Here is a 17308-nt window from a genome sequence, read left to right as displayed (position 1 = left end):
GATGTGTTTTTATTGGCAATAAAGCGAGCTAGTAAAGACCCCCATCGCGTCTGTTTCAACGGAGTTCGAGAATTGTCAGTAACTACATAATTATGGACGAAGGAATTGCAAATTTATGTAGGAAAGTAGTTAAAGACCAGTGCTTTAAGACGGTAAGTCACGGTACATAAATTACTCTTATAAAATACGTGATTTATCAGTTACCCGCGGTTGTTCCGTTTACCGAAAGGCGAGATTACCTGTAAGAATATGCAATTTGTTTATTTTTGTTATTTATCTATGATCCAAGGGCAGAGACCCCTTCTAGGAACTCCATAGTTCATTATGCAAGCACTTTTAACAGCACAATTCTTCATTTATTGCCCGAAATAGCTTTTTGAAAATTTCTTCAATTTATGCACCGGAATTGGACCCACGAATAGTATCACCACGTAGCGGTGAAACGGGTGAACTAAACCGGGCGTAAAAACGCGCCCGCGTGCCATTCTTAAGGATGCGCTTTGCTAGACTGGCACTCGGCGTGTTTTCACGCCCATTCTAGTTCACCCAGTTCGCCGCTACGCGACGCTAGCATTTGTTGCCCCGTGGATTGGCTGAATTTTAAAATAGCGGGAGATTGCAATATCTCTACTATATTATTACGAAGTAACGCGTGCAATGGATTGCTCAAATGCCAGAGCAGCCGTAGAATGCATCAAATATATAAATAAACAAACAGATGCGTAGTTTTATCACTCTAGGTGTCTTTTAGTTCGCAGGTATCAACGCGAGATGGCCACTTCTTCCTTGGACTCGAACTGCAGATAATGCAGGTTACTTCTTTTGTAAAAAAATTGTATTGTTTATTAACAATTGTAAAAGACTGAAGCTACTCTACCTTCCTCGCCGCATCTTCGCGACGCCTCGGCTTTTCAAATCAACGAACTTGGCAAGGGTGCAGAACTGACGAGGCTCTGTAAATAATTATATTTATTTATTTATCAATTTTACAGTATAACAGTGTATACGATACGCTGAATATAGAATAATCTCTGCTCTTTATCGTTTACTAATTAAGGCGATTAGTATGTGAGTGATCGGTAAGAACATACATTATATATATAGCACGTTTAATTTATTGGTCATCATCACGATCCTTTGTTTTTAATCTCTCCTCTTTCTTCCTCCTCTTCGCGTGCCTGCAGAGGCACGCCAACCGTTTGTTAGCCCCTTCTCTCGCACGTACAATACATCTCCGTCAAGTACCACGTGTAAAGACAATTATCTCGCGAGACGTTAGTTACTCCTACGTGCTCGCGCGGATAAGGCCACGAATTAGTGTTTTCCGCGTTTGCGTGTCGGCACACTCTTCCGGTATGCGTGTGTGAGTGCATGTGAATACTTGCTGTTCCTCTAGCATTTTGTCATCCGTTGTATTCTCATTCTGGTTAGTGCAAAATGCGAGCGTGCTGTCTCGCGCGCGGCTCGAGTGGATGCGGCGACCGCGATCAGCGTTCTCGCTCGAGAAACACAATAGCAATCGAGGGAGAAGGTCGATCGGTCTGATAAAAGGTACCGCGTTCATTGGCGCGCGACATGCACGCTTATTTTTAGGCTCGTGTGCGGAATCTATATCTACAAATATCGTTCGGGGAGGAAGATGTACTGGAGAGCCCAGATGTTCGGGGTCCTAGGGTCCCAATGTCCTCGGGCACTCGAGTCCCAAGTGGCATCTGGAGTCCCTAGCTCCAAGCTGAGTCCGCGAAGACCCAAGTCACCAGATTGCTCGCCGCAGATCGCGCACACGAGCCCCCCCAGTCGATTCGTCGTTCGTCAGCTCCCCGATTTCGCGGGAGCGTCGCTGTACAGTAACGCAGAGAGATGGAAGGGTGCAGTGATACGTGTGTATGACGTGTTTACGTGTAAGTATGCGTATGTATGTGTCTATTCGCGTACGTATGTGAGTTTAAGTTAAATAAAAATAACATTACCATATGTATATCAAATTTAGTTTCCATAAGAATATATGTAGGATTCATCTTCTTTCTCTTCGCGTCGGCCGCGATCGTTCCCCTCCTCGCGCGTTACTCTACCATTGTACAAAGCGAAAAAAGAAAACCAATAACGTTAATGTAACATCACGACGGTGCGCAGCTTCGTTCATCTCTAATCAACACAGCGTAACAACTTGACGACAGTAATTTACGTTAAGGCGGTTTGATTCTCGGACTCATCAAGGCATGCTTCTCGTTCGGCTCCCTTCAATTCCCCCGAGTCCGCGACGCGCGTCACACGGCGCTGTCCCCCCCCGCGTGTTCCCGAGGAGTGGTACCCCGGGAGCACGCTGATCGATGGTATCCGGCGCGACCGGGGAAATCGAAATCACAAACGTCTACGGCCTTCTAAAACTACGAAGCTAGGATGTACACCCGTGCCCGCTCGCGTTCCCCGCCGTCGAGAATGCTCGCGCGAGGACTCGGCCGAGAAGAACAGAGAGGAGGAGTATCCGGCCACCTTCGCGAACGATGGACGCGAAGGGATCTCGTCCTGGGTTAGCTTCGATGCTCGACAGAAACTACCGCGTCTCCCGGCTATGGGTAGATGTAGACGTATATATATATGTATTTCCTGAAAATATAATCGTGGGAAGGGAGAGACACGGTAATCTTTATCGTCCTTCTCCCAAGCGAATCTCTCTCCTCGTTAGTCGCGATGGAATACTCGATCGTCGTATCCCTTGGTTCCCGAGACGGAGTCCTCTGCTTGCAGGGGGTTGAAATCGTGGGGTATTGGTTTATGCGTGTGACACACTGGACTCCGTCCTAGATCTCTGCTCTTCATCCGTTCTCTCTCTTACTCTCCCCCCTCTTTCTCTCTCCCTCTCTCTCCCTTTCTTCTCGCTCGTTCTTGTTCGTTTCGACCGGCCATCGCCTCCCCCTTACATCAGCTTCATCTTAGCGCACTCGGGGCAGATGATGTCCTCGTTGTCGGTGATGAAGCCACGGCCGACCAGCGAGGTCTTGCAGCCCGCGCAGATGAAGCAGTCGTTATGCCAGTGCCTGTCCTCGAAAGAGATGAAGCGGGTGCCACCGATACCTGAAACAAGTCCCTCTTTCTTTTAATATTTTTCTCTTAAGAAGACCGTATAAATCGAACGAAAAAGGGGAACAACAATTTTTCCTTAAATCGCTTTAAAAACATTTCAAAAATATTTTCTCAAAGTTATAGGTCGAAATTCCACTCCGTATCGATATTAAACCCGTTTTCCTCGAAACCACGCTTTCAAAATTGGCGTCGGGGATAACTCGAAGCTATTTGATCGATCAACTTCAAATTTTGCGCACTTTTAGTTTATAATATTCCTCAGAATATGAACCACAATGTTTAACCAAATTATTAATTCTAACTACTGTTTTTAAACAAATAAAACGCGAATTTTTGGCGAAACTGTTTGACCTTTCGCTATTTTTAAAATATGCAATTTTTTACACCATTTGTGGTTCATATTCTTATAATTGGCACATAAATTGAAAAAAAAATTATTGGTCTGTTTCACATAACTACCAGAGACGCTACAATCGGCGCGGTTTTGCATCCCGAAAAAAACCTATTTCAGATACTGCTCTGTTTCTTTTGTATTTATTATAACTTTACTGTTATATAATTTTCTTTACTTGTTATAATGTTAAATAAAGTAGGTACTCTTAAAGTTACGAAAGGATTAGCGCATTGGTATTGTTGCAAAAAATTTCTAAAAATTGATACAAAAATAAGCCGGGCTTCTCCCCTTAAGGAATTATGCCTACCTGTTACGTCTGAAAACACAAGTATTTTCGTGGATTTTTTTAAACTTGACTTTTTTAAATAAACGGCTGTATATTCGAAAGTATATATTTTGAAGTTCTTGTAGTTTTTTTTTGCAATGCGATATCTAAATAAATAATGCTACTGGGCAGTGTTTTTTTACTTAAGCACTTCACGGTGACCACTGTAGCTTTGACCTGGTTCATCAGAACTAAAACTTCGACCAAATTTAGTTGGTATATTAGATTATCTAGTCCTTAATCGCGGCTTTTTCATTTCCGGGGCGTATTTTTTATTTTACAAATAAAAAAAATGATGAAAAATGAGAGCGCGATTCTGTGGCGAAAATCGATACTTTTGCTATGAGAATCCGCTATTTTGTAGCAAATTAATTTTTCAGAATAATCCATTATTTAGTTTCCTAGTAATCCAATATCCGGAAAAATTAATTTGCTACAAAATGGCGGCTCATCCATGATTAAGGACTAGATAATCTACTATACTAACTGAATTCCCGCGAATTTAATTTCAGACGAACCAGGTCAAAATTAAAGTAAACCCCGCGAAACTACTGAAAAAATATCACTGCCGGGAGATCGCTGATATTCCTATTATTTATTTATATTTACCATCGCAAAAATCACTGCAAGTAGTTTAAGATGTACACTTTCGAATACACGAAGGTTTGTTTAAAAAAGCCTTCAAGCTTTTCCCCAAAAATTCCCCGAATATACATGTTCCTTCAGACCTGTTGACATTAAATCGCCACCATCCGGCTATCCTGAACCACTTCTCGTGACAGGAGCTTGAGTAAGTATGCAGAAGCGTCACGTACCAGTGATCGGTTTGGAGCAGGCGGTGCATCTCTTGGCGAACAGCTCGCCGAAGCAGTCGGCGCAGTAGGGCTTGTCGTCGCGCGACGTGAATCGCTGCCCGGCCAGGGAGTTGTTGCAGTTACTGCAGGTGAAGCAGTCTCTGTGCCACGGCTCGTTCTTATACGTCACACCACCGCTGGTGATGATCTGCAAAGTCTCGCGTATCAGTCTTCGCCCCGGAGAATCACCGTGTACGGTAAATTCTCGTTATAGGCTCAGCGCGCGGGGCGAGCTTACAACGCATAGCCGAGATGAGCTTATAACGAGAATCTACTGTACTTTGCTAAGCATCCGCGATTGCTGCGACAACGAGCACCAAGGAGTTCAATGAAGACTCACCTTATTGCACTTGACGCAACGGGTGGCGAACTTATCCTCGTAGCAGCCGGCGCAGTAGATCTCTTGCTCGCGCGGGATGAAGCTCTTCGTGCCGATCGGGTTCTTGCAGACCACGCAACAGAAGCACTTCTCGTGCCACTGCCTGGTCTTGTACTCCATCTTCTTGGTACCTGAAACACGAGCAGCTCCACGTCAGCCATCTTAGCGATAAACAATCCGCGTTACGTTCAAGCGGCCGCTGGTAGATCGCCTCTGAATTCCACGTGACAGACATTCCTAATCCCAACAGAGCGCATCGGCGCGGCTCGCGTCGTTTTATCGCGTCATAAACAGAGGCCCCCGGAGGGGTGGAATATTTTAGCGATAGTCTAGACATTCCGCTCGCAGGGGTTCGATCCTAGAGTACAGTAGTCTAGACGATCGCGTGCGGCGCCCGAGCTCGCGTGTTTCTCCGCGCATCCCCCTTTGCTCGCCCGCTGCCCAGGGGATGAATTTCCAGGCAATTGGAGAACAAGGGGCCCGCTTCAGGGGAAAAGCAATCTGCCGACAGAACTTGTGTACAAGCTTCCCCCAGCGATATTCTTGGAACGTTAAAACAGCGTTCAGGGTGATCTTATTGGGCGAGCCTTAATTTCCAAGCGGCTTGCCGGAGCTGGATTCCCTCGAGGCGGCCTAGAAAGTTCACCGACAGGTGCAAAAAGTCGCGCAAAACCGGAAGATGGCTGGAGAAGATAGGTGTCGTCTCCCGCAATGCGGTTTAAAAGTTCGCACCGCAGGACTTTCTAGTCACGGTCGCTAATAACCTACATACACACAGCATTCTGGCGACCGCGCTGCTCTGCGTACACCGAGGACTCTCGCGACCGAGGAACGAGGAAGGAGCAGAAAGCCCTTCCAGCCTTCCCGAGAGGAGTGACACACGTGCAGGGATGACATCAGCCCGCGGGACGCACGTGAAATCCGCCTCGGCACGGGCGACACGCGACGCTCTTTTTTCACGTGTCGACGAGCCTCGCGAATCCCATTGACCCGATTCCCCCGCTCAAGAGAGTCGTTGGACCGGATCTCGCGGCTCGGAAAGAAGAGGAGCCACGGCGAGAAAACACCGCGTCCCTTCGTCTGCTCGCAGCGCCGCAACGTGCAATCCTGCGATCGGGCAGATTGCTGGGTCGCCGGCGTGCCCATTATTGGCCCACCTATAATTGGCCGCGTCCAACGCGCCGGATGATCGTTAACTCCCACGCGATCTCGCGGTTTCGACCGTCCCCTCTGCCTTCGCTTCGTCTCCATAGGAGATTAAGCCACGGCGGTCTATGTGGGAAAGGAAGCGCCGTTCCGATTAACATTCGAGGGATGTTCGTTCCAGGAACCGTTCCGACCGAGGAGTCCACGTAGGTCTCCACGGGACACCGTTCAAAGGTGACCAGAGCTTCTCCGCTCGTGGGCGTCCCACCGTTTCTCTCGCTCATTAGCCTCCGCGTCTTCCCGCTTGCTCTCCGCGCGCCAAGGGCAAGCCGAATTAATAGTGACTCGCTATTCCGAAAGGTGATCTAATAGGACCTATGGGTTGGATAGCCAGCTACCAAGACGATCTTCCCTCACCTTCCTTCCACGCCTACCACTTCGACGCTAAAATCTCTCTACTTCCAAAGCGATGGTGTCCCGTTGAAAAGATCCTCGGAAGCTCGATGCCACGGCAGAATGACTGAACTGTAGATAAGCACGGGCAGAGAATCGTCGGGGCCAAGTCAGGCCTCGCTCGACCATCTGCTCCCTCCGCCGACGTCAATGTAATCAGCGCTTTATCATTCCCGACGCGATCGCTGATAAATTGAACGGCGTACCGTTACTGGTCGATAGTTCGCGATCGATCAGTCATCGGAAATTAGTCTGTCCCTCGTAACGCCTGGATAAATGACGGTCGCCTTTCAGGTTTCCAACCGATCTACCCGGATCATCGATTTCGTAAGCCTGGTATCAACTTCCACTATCCACGCAACAGACTTCTTTCCCGATCCGCTTGACGTCATCGAGGGACCTCGAACGTAGACACCGGACGCACTTAGGGAAGCCTGGATCGTAACATTCATTGAACAATCTGTTGACAAGCGTTCGACAGGGAGCCAGGCGTGGATCCCTGGACCCTGAAGAGGAATCGCGCGGCTTTTCGTGGAGCTGCTTCTCCAGTGGTCCACCGTGAGTCAGGAGGAGGCACGTGACGTCAGTTCGTCCGAGCAATACCTCCGTATATGTATAAAGTCTGATGGTCCAAGGCCGGCGATGTTGTAATCCCGCATTATGCGTCGCTTTAGCGCGGCTCGGGGCCACTCGAGCCTGATCAGCCTGATCGGCCCCCGATCGGCCGCGTGAAATCGCTCGGCCAAGCCGCCCTCCCGTCTTTCCGCGAGGCTCCCGATCATCTCGCGGTTCAACAAGTGTCGGGGGTTGCAGGAAAACGAGGCGCCCACGCGCCCCCGAGGGGTCAAAGATCGCATCGTCGCGGAACCACGGCCCGTTAACGCGATCCCACCGAATTTTACGACGCCTGGAATTGCCGAGGCGCTGGCGATCCATCGGAAGCTGCGATCCTCGGCCACGTCAACTCTAAATATACGCTCGCGAGCGGCGAAAAAAGCGGGCCTCGACTTTCCAGCCTCCGAGACCCGTCCGCGGAAACCTCGCGCAGGACGGTGGTGGCAGCGAGCCCCCTTCGCCGGGATTATTACTTCCATTGTGCAACAGGGAAACGCCTCTTTTTCTCTGAGCGTTGCACAATGCCGTTGCGTAAATCTTTGCTCCCCGACGCGTCTCGAATTAGAGCATCGATTTATCTGCCCAACGAAGATCGTAAGAGGTGGCGGTTTTTCTCCGGGCCGTGAAATAAACGAGTAGAGCCTCGCGCTGGCTCGGCGAATCAATTGCGATCCAACTACCAATTCCTGGCGCGTTAAACAGTGCTCGCGGCCGAAGTAGATTACGTCGTGATAACGGGCTGATTCGATCTCCGTCGATCGATGTTGATGCACCGACGCACAGCAGCCTGTCGTCGCGCGAATGACATCATACGTATTAATATGGCCTCTTATCCTCCGCGCGATTTTTTCAATCGACGCGGCTACGTTTCTTTTAGATTCGGATGATCGGACTGGTCGATTGCGTGATTGCGATGCCCGACAGGTCGAATCGCTCGAAAAGGACGGTCGTCGGATGCGCATCGAAGGCAGATCGAAATGGAGATTCGCGGACCGCTTCGAGCACGCGATTATTAAAACAAACGGCGAGTGACATCACTGTTTAATCGCACCGCAGCGAATTCCAGGCTGTTTCGCAACGGCCGACGGCAAATATTGCCCCGCGAGTTACTCCAAGGAGCCTGCGCTTCGTTACAATAATTTGCATTGCGAATTATCGGCGAGCAGAGGGAAGGAGCTTCCGCGAGTCCTCAGAAGTAGGTGCATTCGCGGGAAGACACTTGCCTTGGTGAGTTAAGAGGTACCCTGTCACGTGTCGCGACCATACGCGGAAGAAGGACGTTTCATTAGCATCCGCGATATCACCGATCAAGCTCGCGGCTACGTTAATCATCCCTGGACGTGCGATTACCATATTAACTGGTTGGTTCGGTCCTCACCTGAGATCTCAACGACAGATCTACCTAGTCGCCTCTACGATCCCTCTCTCTCAATGCTTCAATCCTCGTCGGTGGAAGACAACGATGATATTCACGGACGTTTCGACTGCGATCCCCGTTTCCGTAGGGTAACACAGTTCGACGGCCATCTGGGGTTAGTGACATTCAATAGCCGTTTCTCATAGGTTTTCCTGCGCTGAAGGCGAATCCGCAAACCGCTTGTCGCCATCACCCTCAGTTTTTGAGAAATTCGACTTTGAAAAAAAATACAAATTTTCAAATTTGAACATCTTTCGTGTCGAAACGGTAATAGTTATTCGGTTGCTTGTTGCGTCAAATTATTCTATGAACTCTCCCGAATGCAACGGTGTTAATTATTAGTTCATTATGAACATTTAAGTATGATTAAAAAATTTTCATGGGAAAAGAACACCTGAAATGCACCCATTTTTGCAGATATTTTTTAATTTATTTCGAAAACTAAGGGTCTAGGAGAAAATCTGACTACTCCATACGATGCACCAGACAATTTTCCTTCGGAAAGCATCAACGGAAGTGGTAAGTCACTTTTTGTTTTCAATACAGAAGCGAAATAGTTTGGGAAAACGTGCGGTGCCGACAGTGGTAGTCACGCGCGTTATGCGATTCTGTGACACTCAGCGGCAGTGAATCCCGCGCGCCGCCGTTGACTACCACTGCCGACACCGCACGTTTCGCCAAACTATTTCGCTTCTGTATTGAAAACAAAATGTGACTTCCCGCTTCTCTTGATGCTTTCCGAAGGAAAATTGTCCGCTGCATCGCGTGGAGTAGTCAGATTTCCTCCTAGACCCTTAGTTTTCGAAATAAATTCAAAGATATCTGCAAAAATGGGTGCATTCCAGGTGTTCTTTTCACATGATCATTGTTTAATCATACTTAACTGTTCATAATGAACTAATAATTTACACCGTTGTATTCGGGAGAGTTCATAGAATAATTTGACGCAACAAGCAACCGAGTAACTATTACCGTTTCGACGCAAAAGATGCTCAAACCTGACAATTTTCATTTTTTTTTCAAAATCGAATTTCTCAAAAACTGAGGGTGATGGCGGCAAACGGTTTGCGGATTCGTTTTCAGCACACGAAAGCCCACGAGAAAACGGCTATTGAATGTTACAAGTCCGAAGAAAAGTGAAATTTTGTCGAACTGTGTAATTAGCGGGTTCGTTAGCCAAGTGGACCGGGGACAATAGCGGTGCGTGGCCGTGCTCGTGTTTCCAGATAAGGTCGCGACTCCATTCGGCTCCCTTCCGTTTGTCAGTGGCCCTTTCTCTCTCGCTTCGTTGGCTTTGATCGGGGCTAGTTTACCGCGAGCCGGTTGCGCCGCGTCGACCCACGATCGGCGTGCCGATGCCGACCTTAGGAAAACTTTGAGAACGGGGCCTTATCCGACGCCCCCGCGTCCACTGCTTTCGCAATGCCCAAGGAGACCGACCCGGAATGCCCAACGAGACACGCTTCCCCAAGGGGAGACAGATTTTACACAGACTGGGCCATAGATTCACCCTCCTCTTCTTCCATTTCCCGGACTCTAAATAGCTTGCCTTTGCCGAGCTTCCTCGAGTTTACAAAGGGAGCGGACTTGTCGCGAGGGTTTCTACGGAAGTGTTTGCAAGAGGTTCGTCACCTGGATCGGCCTTCTTCGGGTCCCCCAGGACACAGTCCTTGCCGAGGCAGCACCTGAACTTCGGGTCACCCCCCATCGGGAACATGCTGAATATCGCCACATCCTCGTCCTTCTCCTTCGCCCTTTTTATCCTCTCCTCGCCCACTGTCTTGGTCTGCAGGTGAAGCTTGCTGGACAGCCGTTCGCTCAACGCGTCGGTGGCCATTTCTATTTCCTCTGTCTGAGCCTCTGGATCTTTCCGAGGGAACTTGCACTGGGATCGCGGTGTCGCGGCTGGCTACCTTAGAGACCAGGTTCCCTCTGGCTCGAGGTTACTCGTTCGAGGAGCAAATTCTCAATCGAAACAGCAACTCCAGTCTTCTAAATCTGTGCGACGAGAGATCCTGTTTTTCCTCGAAGAGACAGCTGATGTAATTTGATCTCTGTCATCCCTCGAACGGATCTCAAAGCCGCGTCCGTCTTACGAGACGTGGGCGTGAATTTTGACAAGGATTGCCAGCCGGAATTCGAGTCGAGAGCACCAGCATTCAGAGGGAACCCACAGACTGGGAAGTAGCAGGTGAGGTTCACAACGATAACACGGCGAGACGCGGCGAAACGCGACGAAACGAGGCAATCGTGCGATTGGCCCGGAGTCTTGCGAGTCACTGAAGCAACCGCGCCAGCTCGCTCTCGCTGGAGTGACCGCGTGCACGCCGCGAGCACGCGCAACGTGTCTTCCACTTCGCTGATAACTTGGAGCCTTCCCGCTCCAAGAGGGCCACTCCACCGTCCTGGATCGCGTCCACCAATATTTATATATTTACCCACCCGCGTTCGCTGCAACCCTGCAATTCGTCTAATGGACCGCTCTTTTCCGCCTTACGCGGCCCCTGTCGCGGTTCCCCAACCACCCACGGCTCCTCGACTTTGCTTATCGGTGCTTCTATTTAGCGTCCGAGTGGCGGGCGACGAGAAACTGCGTCGGAGACATCCGCCAGGTGACTCACGAGTTGATAGAGACGTACGGAAGCCTCTATCTTCAGTGGTCATCGGTTGTGTGCTTCGTTCCGAGTGACGTTTGCGAATGGGGATATCAACTACTTCGTCAGCTTCTCGGTTGACTACCGAGGGAGTAATTAATGGCTGGGGTATTAAGGGGAGGTTCCGGTCTGAAAGTCGATTTTTTTTTCATTTCATTTTTCGAATGTTCAACCTTTTAGGAATGCGTGTTTAAAGGATTTGTTGGAATTCGTGAAATTCCCGGAGTTATAGGCATTTGAGTAGCGGAAAATGCATGGGTAACACCCCGTCACTCGGCACTCACGTAAAACTTTAAACGCGTTTTTCTCGAAACAGTGTTCTCACAACGGTGGGACCTGTATCTCCAAGAGTTATTATCCGATTCGACTGAAACTTTTTTTACTTTGAAGAATATACTTCTGGGCTAGGAGGGAAACCAGAAAAAATACAAAAATTGAAAATTTATAATTTTCAAAGGCGTTGAAAGGACGACAAATATAGGGGAAAGTGATTTCAAATTTCAAGTGTCGTTATTTTCTTAAAAAATGTCATTTTTGCAATTTTCTCTAGTTCCTCCATAGCCAGAAGTATATTCTTCAAAATAAAAAAAGTTTCAGTCGAATCGGATAATAAATTTTGGGGATACAGGTCCCACCAATTTTGCTCAATTTTTTGACGCCTTGACTTTAACGACTTCCCAGCGCCGTCTGTAATGATTAATTATAAAACAAAAAATATATTTCTATAACTTAAGACATCCTTAATAAAATGCAAACCGTCCGATTAAATTATATATAGTAGTTTTCCTTTAATTAATTCCTAAAGATCACCTATTTTTGGGGCTCTAGACCGGAACCTCCCCTTAAGCACCCCTTCCTCGCGCTTTCTTTTCGACGGAGATCGCTATTGTCACGCGTGGAAAATATTAGACGAGGGGGGCCAAGAGTGTTCCGTAGGCGTCTCAGATAACTGAACAATTCATACGTTCCTGATTCATCGCTTCGCGGACGTCGGCAAGGAGGGATCTGCATAAATCACGGCGAAGAGCACGTCCCTCGATAATGCTGCATTCGGCTCGCATGTTCCTTGGACGGTTTCCTCGTTTTTTCCCGCAATGGGTCTAGGTCGCAGGAACGAAACGATTTCCCGTGGCGTTCGACTGCAATGCATCGCGTTAGAAGCAGCGATTCGACGCGCGGTTCGAAAGGTCGACCCGTATACGGACACGCGCTGGCACCGAGTCATTTTCACGGACGATCCCGTGGCAGTCCCGTCGCTATCTGCCACGCTAATCCGCCGGAGAACTTAAGGCTTAACGAGACTCCCACGCGCGTCACGTAACTCGAGACCAGTCCGTCAGAGACACGAACTTCCCTCGCGAAATCGATGATCCGCCCCGACCGCGTCGCTTTCTCCGAGCCGTAGAAACGATAAATCCGCTGGATTTCGCCGGTAAATGGGTTTGCGCCGACCTCGAGCGTACTTGACCGAATTACCGGGCTCGCTAGCGATCTCCCTTCCCGCGGAAGCGGGCGCCCTCGAGCGCGAGCAGCTTCCTTCCTTCGAGAGGAATGCGACCTCTGAATGATCGCCCGCTGGACACACCTCGCAATTCCCTGCTATCCATCCTCCGTGACTAAGGCGCTCTAAGATTTCGAGCCGGCCGAATCGAGGGGCTTTTTCATCGCCCGGGGGCTTTTGACGCGCTCGGCAGGGTCGCGGAGGCGAGTGAATCACGCGATATATAGGTCGCGGAGCACTCCACGCCGTCTGCGATCACCGAAGGCTGCGAGGCGACAAACCGATAGCCGTTCCCAGTTGGCGTTCCGTCGTCGCGAAAAAGGTCGCCCGGCTAATTGCCCAACGATCCTTTTTCTTTCTTCTCAACCTACTTTCCCGCTCCCTTGATCCTCTCGACTTGGCGCCCGCGAAAACTCCAGCCAATGAAACTTTCGCCGCTTCATCCTCGAGGTGCTCGACGGAACGTCCAACTTCTACCGGCGCGGTGAACTTTTCCAAGTCGACGGAGACGAGATCGTAAAGAGAGGTCGCCTAGACGCGTTTTCAGGTCGTCGACTTCGCTTTCCCTGCCCGGCTGGCTGTTTCGAGAGTTCCCAGACCCCCCAGGGATCTCCGAAAAGGAGTCCTTTCCTTTTCGCAACGACGCGCGGTAATTGGGCCGCGTCTGGAGCGTGGGCCTTGACTCGGTTGCCGTAATAATGTATATTGTCTCTCTCCTCGCGCTGGAGATCGTGAATCATTGTTCGGGGCTTGTCGATCGGGAGCAGCGAAGCTCTGGGATCGATCTACCTGCTTGCAGAGCTGTCGATCGCGCGCAAAGGCTGCCAGTGGGACGAAAGGGACGGCGCGAAGTTCGTAACTCACCAGCACGGAAGATCTCGCCGCATCCATCGCAACGGCTGGCGAATTGGGCATCGTAGCAGTTGCCGCAGTAGATCTTGTCCACCTTGCTACCGAACTGTTTGTCCACCAAGGACACTCTGCACCTGTTGCAGAGGAAGCAGGCCTCGTGCCAGTGCTTATCCTTGTACGACAGATCCTGCAAACAGCGTTCCAATTATCGTACCCCGCCCTTCGGTAGCGTCGATTGCCTCCGGGGCGAAGGAGTAGTAGAGACAGAAGATGAGACCGGAGGGAAACGCGATATTGCATCTCGGACGCGGTTAATTCCCGCAGCGACCGGCTACCGAAATACTGAATTCGCATTTCCGAACGCAAACGTTCGCCGCGCAGCATTCGTTAGACGCGCGGCTCTCCATTTCTGGACCGATCATAATCGCGGACTCGTCGGCCTCTAGGAGGCTTCGCGCGACGCTCCAGCCGAGGAGAAGGAACGCGGATTCTTGGAGCGAGCCGCCTTTCGTTCGCAGCAAAATTTTCTCTCGCCTGACACCGATTCGTCGCGGCAGGACCGTGGAAAACGCCGGCGACTACCGCGACTCGTCTAGCGGCGAATTTCTGCGCTCGGAGGTAGGAGGAATAGGAATGGCGGACAGCCGAGAAACGGAAATAAGCTCGCGAAACCGATATGGCTAGCAGCACCTGCATCATCGTTTCTATTTCTAGGAATGAGTAAGTCGACGCCCATGCCTGCCAGCGTATCGGCACCTCCGAGTCCAGCGATTATACACGAACCGATAATTACCGATTTCTGCCAGCAACTCGGCGAACCGTGCCTTCAGCCGAGGCAAAAAAGTCTTCGACGATGGGGCCACTTTGCGCGGTGAGAGAGAGAGCTTAATTAATTCGCGATTTCCACGGCTGGACGCCATCCAAAGTTACAGAACCTTGCGACGCTCCCGAAAGATCTATCCGCGTTGGGCACCGCGAGCGAGCGACGTGACGCGCCGCGCTATCGAAGGAAACCGGGGAAAATCTTTGGGCAAACTGGGTCGGTGAGTCAACGAGCTTATCGCCGATACATCTACGGTATCGAGGACGAGCCGCGGCGAGTGCGTCGGGGACGTACCTTGGAGTCGATGCCGATGATTTTGTTGCACTCCTCGCAGCCATTAGCGAAAACGCTCTCGTAGCACTTGATGCAGTAAGGATGCTCGTCCCTGAGGACGTAGCGCTGCCCGGTCAGAGACTCGTCGCACTGCCAGCAGCAGAAGTGGCCGCTGTGCCAGTCCTTGTTCATCGCCTTCGTGTACTCGCCACTGAAAATCAACTGGAAAACGAAAACGCGCGGAGTTTAGAGGCGATCTGCGGATCCAGGCCGAGAATCTCGTTAGACCCGGCTCCCCCGAATCGTTAGAAATCGAGCGACTTCAGCGACGATTCTCAGAACGACGCGGCTCTTCCGCCCTCCCCCGCGTAAAGATCGCGGAAGGAAACATCAACACGCTCCTCTCGCAGCATCGTTCAACTCTTTTCCTCCCCGTTCTCGCGAGGATTCCGCCCCTCTGAACGCGAAAAGCTCCTCGCTATCTCTCTCTGTATATATCTCTTTCGTGCTGTGGTGTCGCGAGTTTCTGCGCTCGACGGTGTCTGATAGAATTGCTGGTTGATATGTACCTTGGTTGAGTGCTGTTGTATGTGCTGGCTGAGTATTTTCTGTACGGGAGCATATTATATATACAATATCTGTGACGCGAGCATGTAAAACGTGACTGATCGACCGCGGTGGGTCCTCGATCGGATCGAGAGGGTCGCCCCGCGCGCGGATCTCTGCTCCTGTGAGAGGAGCTGGCCCGCCACCCTCCGGACCCGCGAGCTCGCGGCCAGGACGTGGCCTGGCACGTCGCTGCGCGTCTCGGGGTCCTTTGGACGCTCGTAAATCCTCGGGAGCGACGACATTTTTGGGGCGAGGGAACGAACTGAACGCGGGAGGAACGATCGAAGCTAGAACCGCGCCGACCTAACGAGAGAGTTTTCTTATCGGGGGAATGTAGGTCGCTCGCGAAAGCAAATAGAGCTAGCTCGCGGTCGGATAGCTTGTTTTCCGAGGGAATCATCGATTCCGCCCGTTTCCACAGCCGGATGTGCCCGTCAGGGTGGGTCGCTGCGAGCCGAAGAGTGCTCGATCGAGCGGAAGTTGCCGATCTCTTACGTAACAATAAGAATGGACTTCGCAGGAGGTGGAAACGTTTCGAGCTCGTCGAGGTGTCCTGAGTCGACACCGCGGTTTGCGCTCCGGCAGATCCACGGCAAATCGGCGAGGCAGAGCCGCGACGATCCCCGTGGGAGAGGAGGGACCGTGGATCGCGGGCCCTTCGGGTGGCGGCCAGGTCTGGCGGCGAAAGGGGGCTTGCGATCGGAAACGGAAAGCTCGTAGCTGACAATAAGAGCAAGGGGGTCTGATTGGAGGCACATCTGCAGCCAGCACATACTCTTCGATGGCGTGGTGGTTGTTCTGCGTGCTGTCGACCTCGGTGATCGTGACCTCGGCGTTCTGATCGTGGCTCTCCCTGCGCTTGGTCGTCTTCTTCACTTTGCGAACCTTGCGCTCGGTGGTCGTGTACACTACACTGTCTACGTCCGCCATGGTGACTGCTCGTTCAGCCTGTTTCCGCGCCTCTGTCTAGTCACTAGGCCGATCGATCGCGATCTGTTCTACGTCCACCGGGACACGAGGATAGGAGCTGGGAGCGGAGTGTCCAGGAGCGAGACAGAGAGGGAACGTCGAGAGGGCGACTCGGGTTCGGTATGGGGATCGTGAAGAAACCGGGAGGCGCTTTCGGTGTCGGAGTGTTCTGCGTACCCAGCAGCTTTCGAGCTTGCGAACTGACTGAAATCTAGGATCGGTCCGCTCCGGGCGTCATCATATCGGGACGCTATTTTCGGCGTCCCGACGACTCCAGAAACGCGCCGCGCCACGCCGCGCGCGTCCGCCGCACCCCCCTGCCCGAGCTCTCCTCCTCCATCGCCGAGATTCTCGATGCAGTGTGCCGGGTGCAACTTTTCTACGACACCCCTCTTTCTCTTTACCACGCCGTTGCCCACCTTTTTCCTCTTTCCTCGCCGTCACTCTCGTTAGCGGTTGGAAGTTGGAGGCGACAGGTTACAGGATCGCGGCTCGATCGCCGAAAGCCCCACCTTCTCTTTTCCCTCTTTCCACTTTCAGGTGCCTTTCATTCCCTTCTTTTTTCTCTCTCTCTCTCTCTTATTCCACTCCAATGGCCCGAGATATTTCTGAACCCTGACGTCGCCGCCGCTCTCGTCGGGACGAGAAACAGAGTCGACCTGTGATCCGCGGATTCCAGAGGAGCCATTCACGACTATCGCTGCTTAGTCGCGTACAAGAGCTTTCCGTTTGCGATCACAGTGGTTCCATGGATCCTTAACGCCACTGCGTAGCGTAAATTAAACGCGACGAGCGTTGCTCGGTTTACAGCGGCAGTTACGACGCGATTATGGAATCGCGTCCCGAAACACCGGAACCGACCGCAGTAAAGACATGTGGCGCGAGCTCGTATTATTTCCGTCGGCCTTTCGTCGACGCTTGAATTATCTCATTGTCGCGACGGGGCGACTGACGATCTCC

General features: G+C 51.1%; 1 protein-coding gene across 10 annotated transcripts in view; it reads right to left on the bottom strand.

The window, feature by feature from the left end:
- Positions 1-958: 958 nt before the first annotated feature.
- The window catches only part of Lmpt (four and a half LIM domains protein limpet), a 92531-nt gene continuing 76181 nt past the window's right edge, over positions 959-17308 (bottom strand). For 8 of the 10 annotated variants that reach the window (XM_076829018.1, XM_076829020.1, XM_076829012.1 and 5 more), the window contains 5 exons: positions 14792-14992; positions 13687-13861; positions 4998-5167; positions 4619-4805; positions 959-3075 (listed from right to left, as the gene is read on the bottom strand). In XM_076829018.1, coding sequence (XP_076685133.1) covers positions 2918-3075; positions 4619-4805; positions 4998-5167; positions 13687-13861; positions 14792-14992 — 891 coding nt within the window. In that variant the 3' untranslated portion in view covers positions 959-2917. Of the gene's footprint in view, positions 3076-4618; positions 4806-4997; positions 5168-10299; positions 10637-13686; positions 13862-14791; positions 14993-16154; positions 16584-17308 lie in introns of those variants that run through there. The other 2 variants (XM_076829021.1, XM_076829022.1) reach the window with 2 other exon arrangements.

The sequence above is a fragment of the Andrena cerasifolii genome, chromosome 16, assembly GCF_050908995.1.
Source record: "Andrena cerasifolii isolate SP2316 chromosome 16, iyAndCera1_principal, whole genome shotgun sequence".
NCBI lineage: Eukaryota > Metazoa > Arthropoda > Insecta > Hymenoptera > Andrenidae > Andrena > Andrena cerasifolii.
The sequence above is the reverse complement of the archived record's forward strand: the minus strand, read 5'-3'. Positions and strand labels throughout refer to the sequence as shown.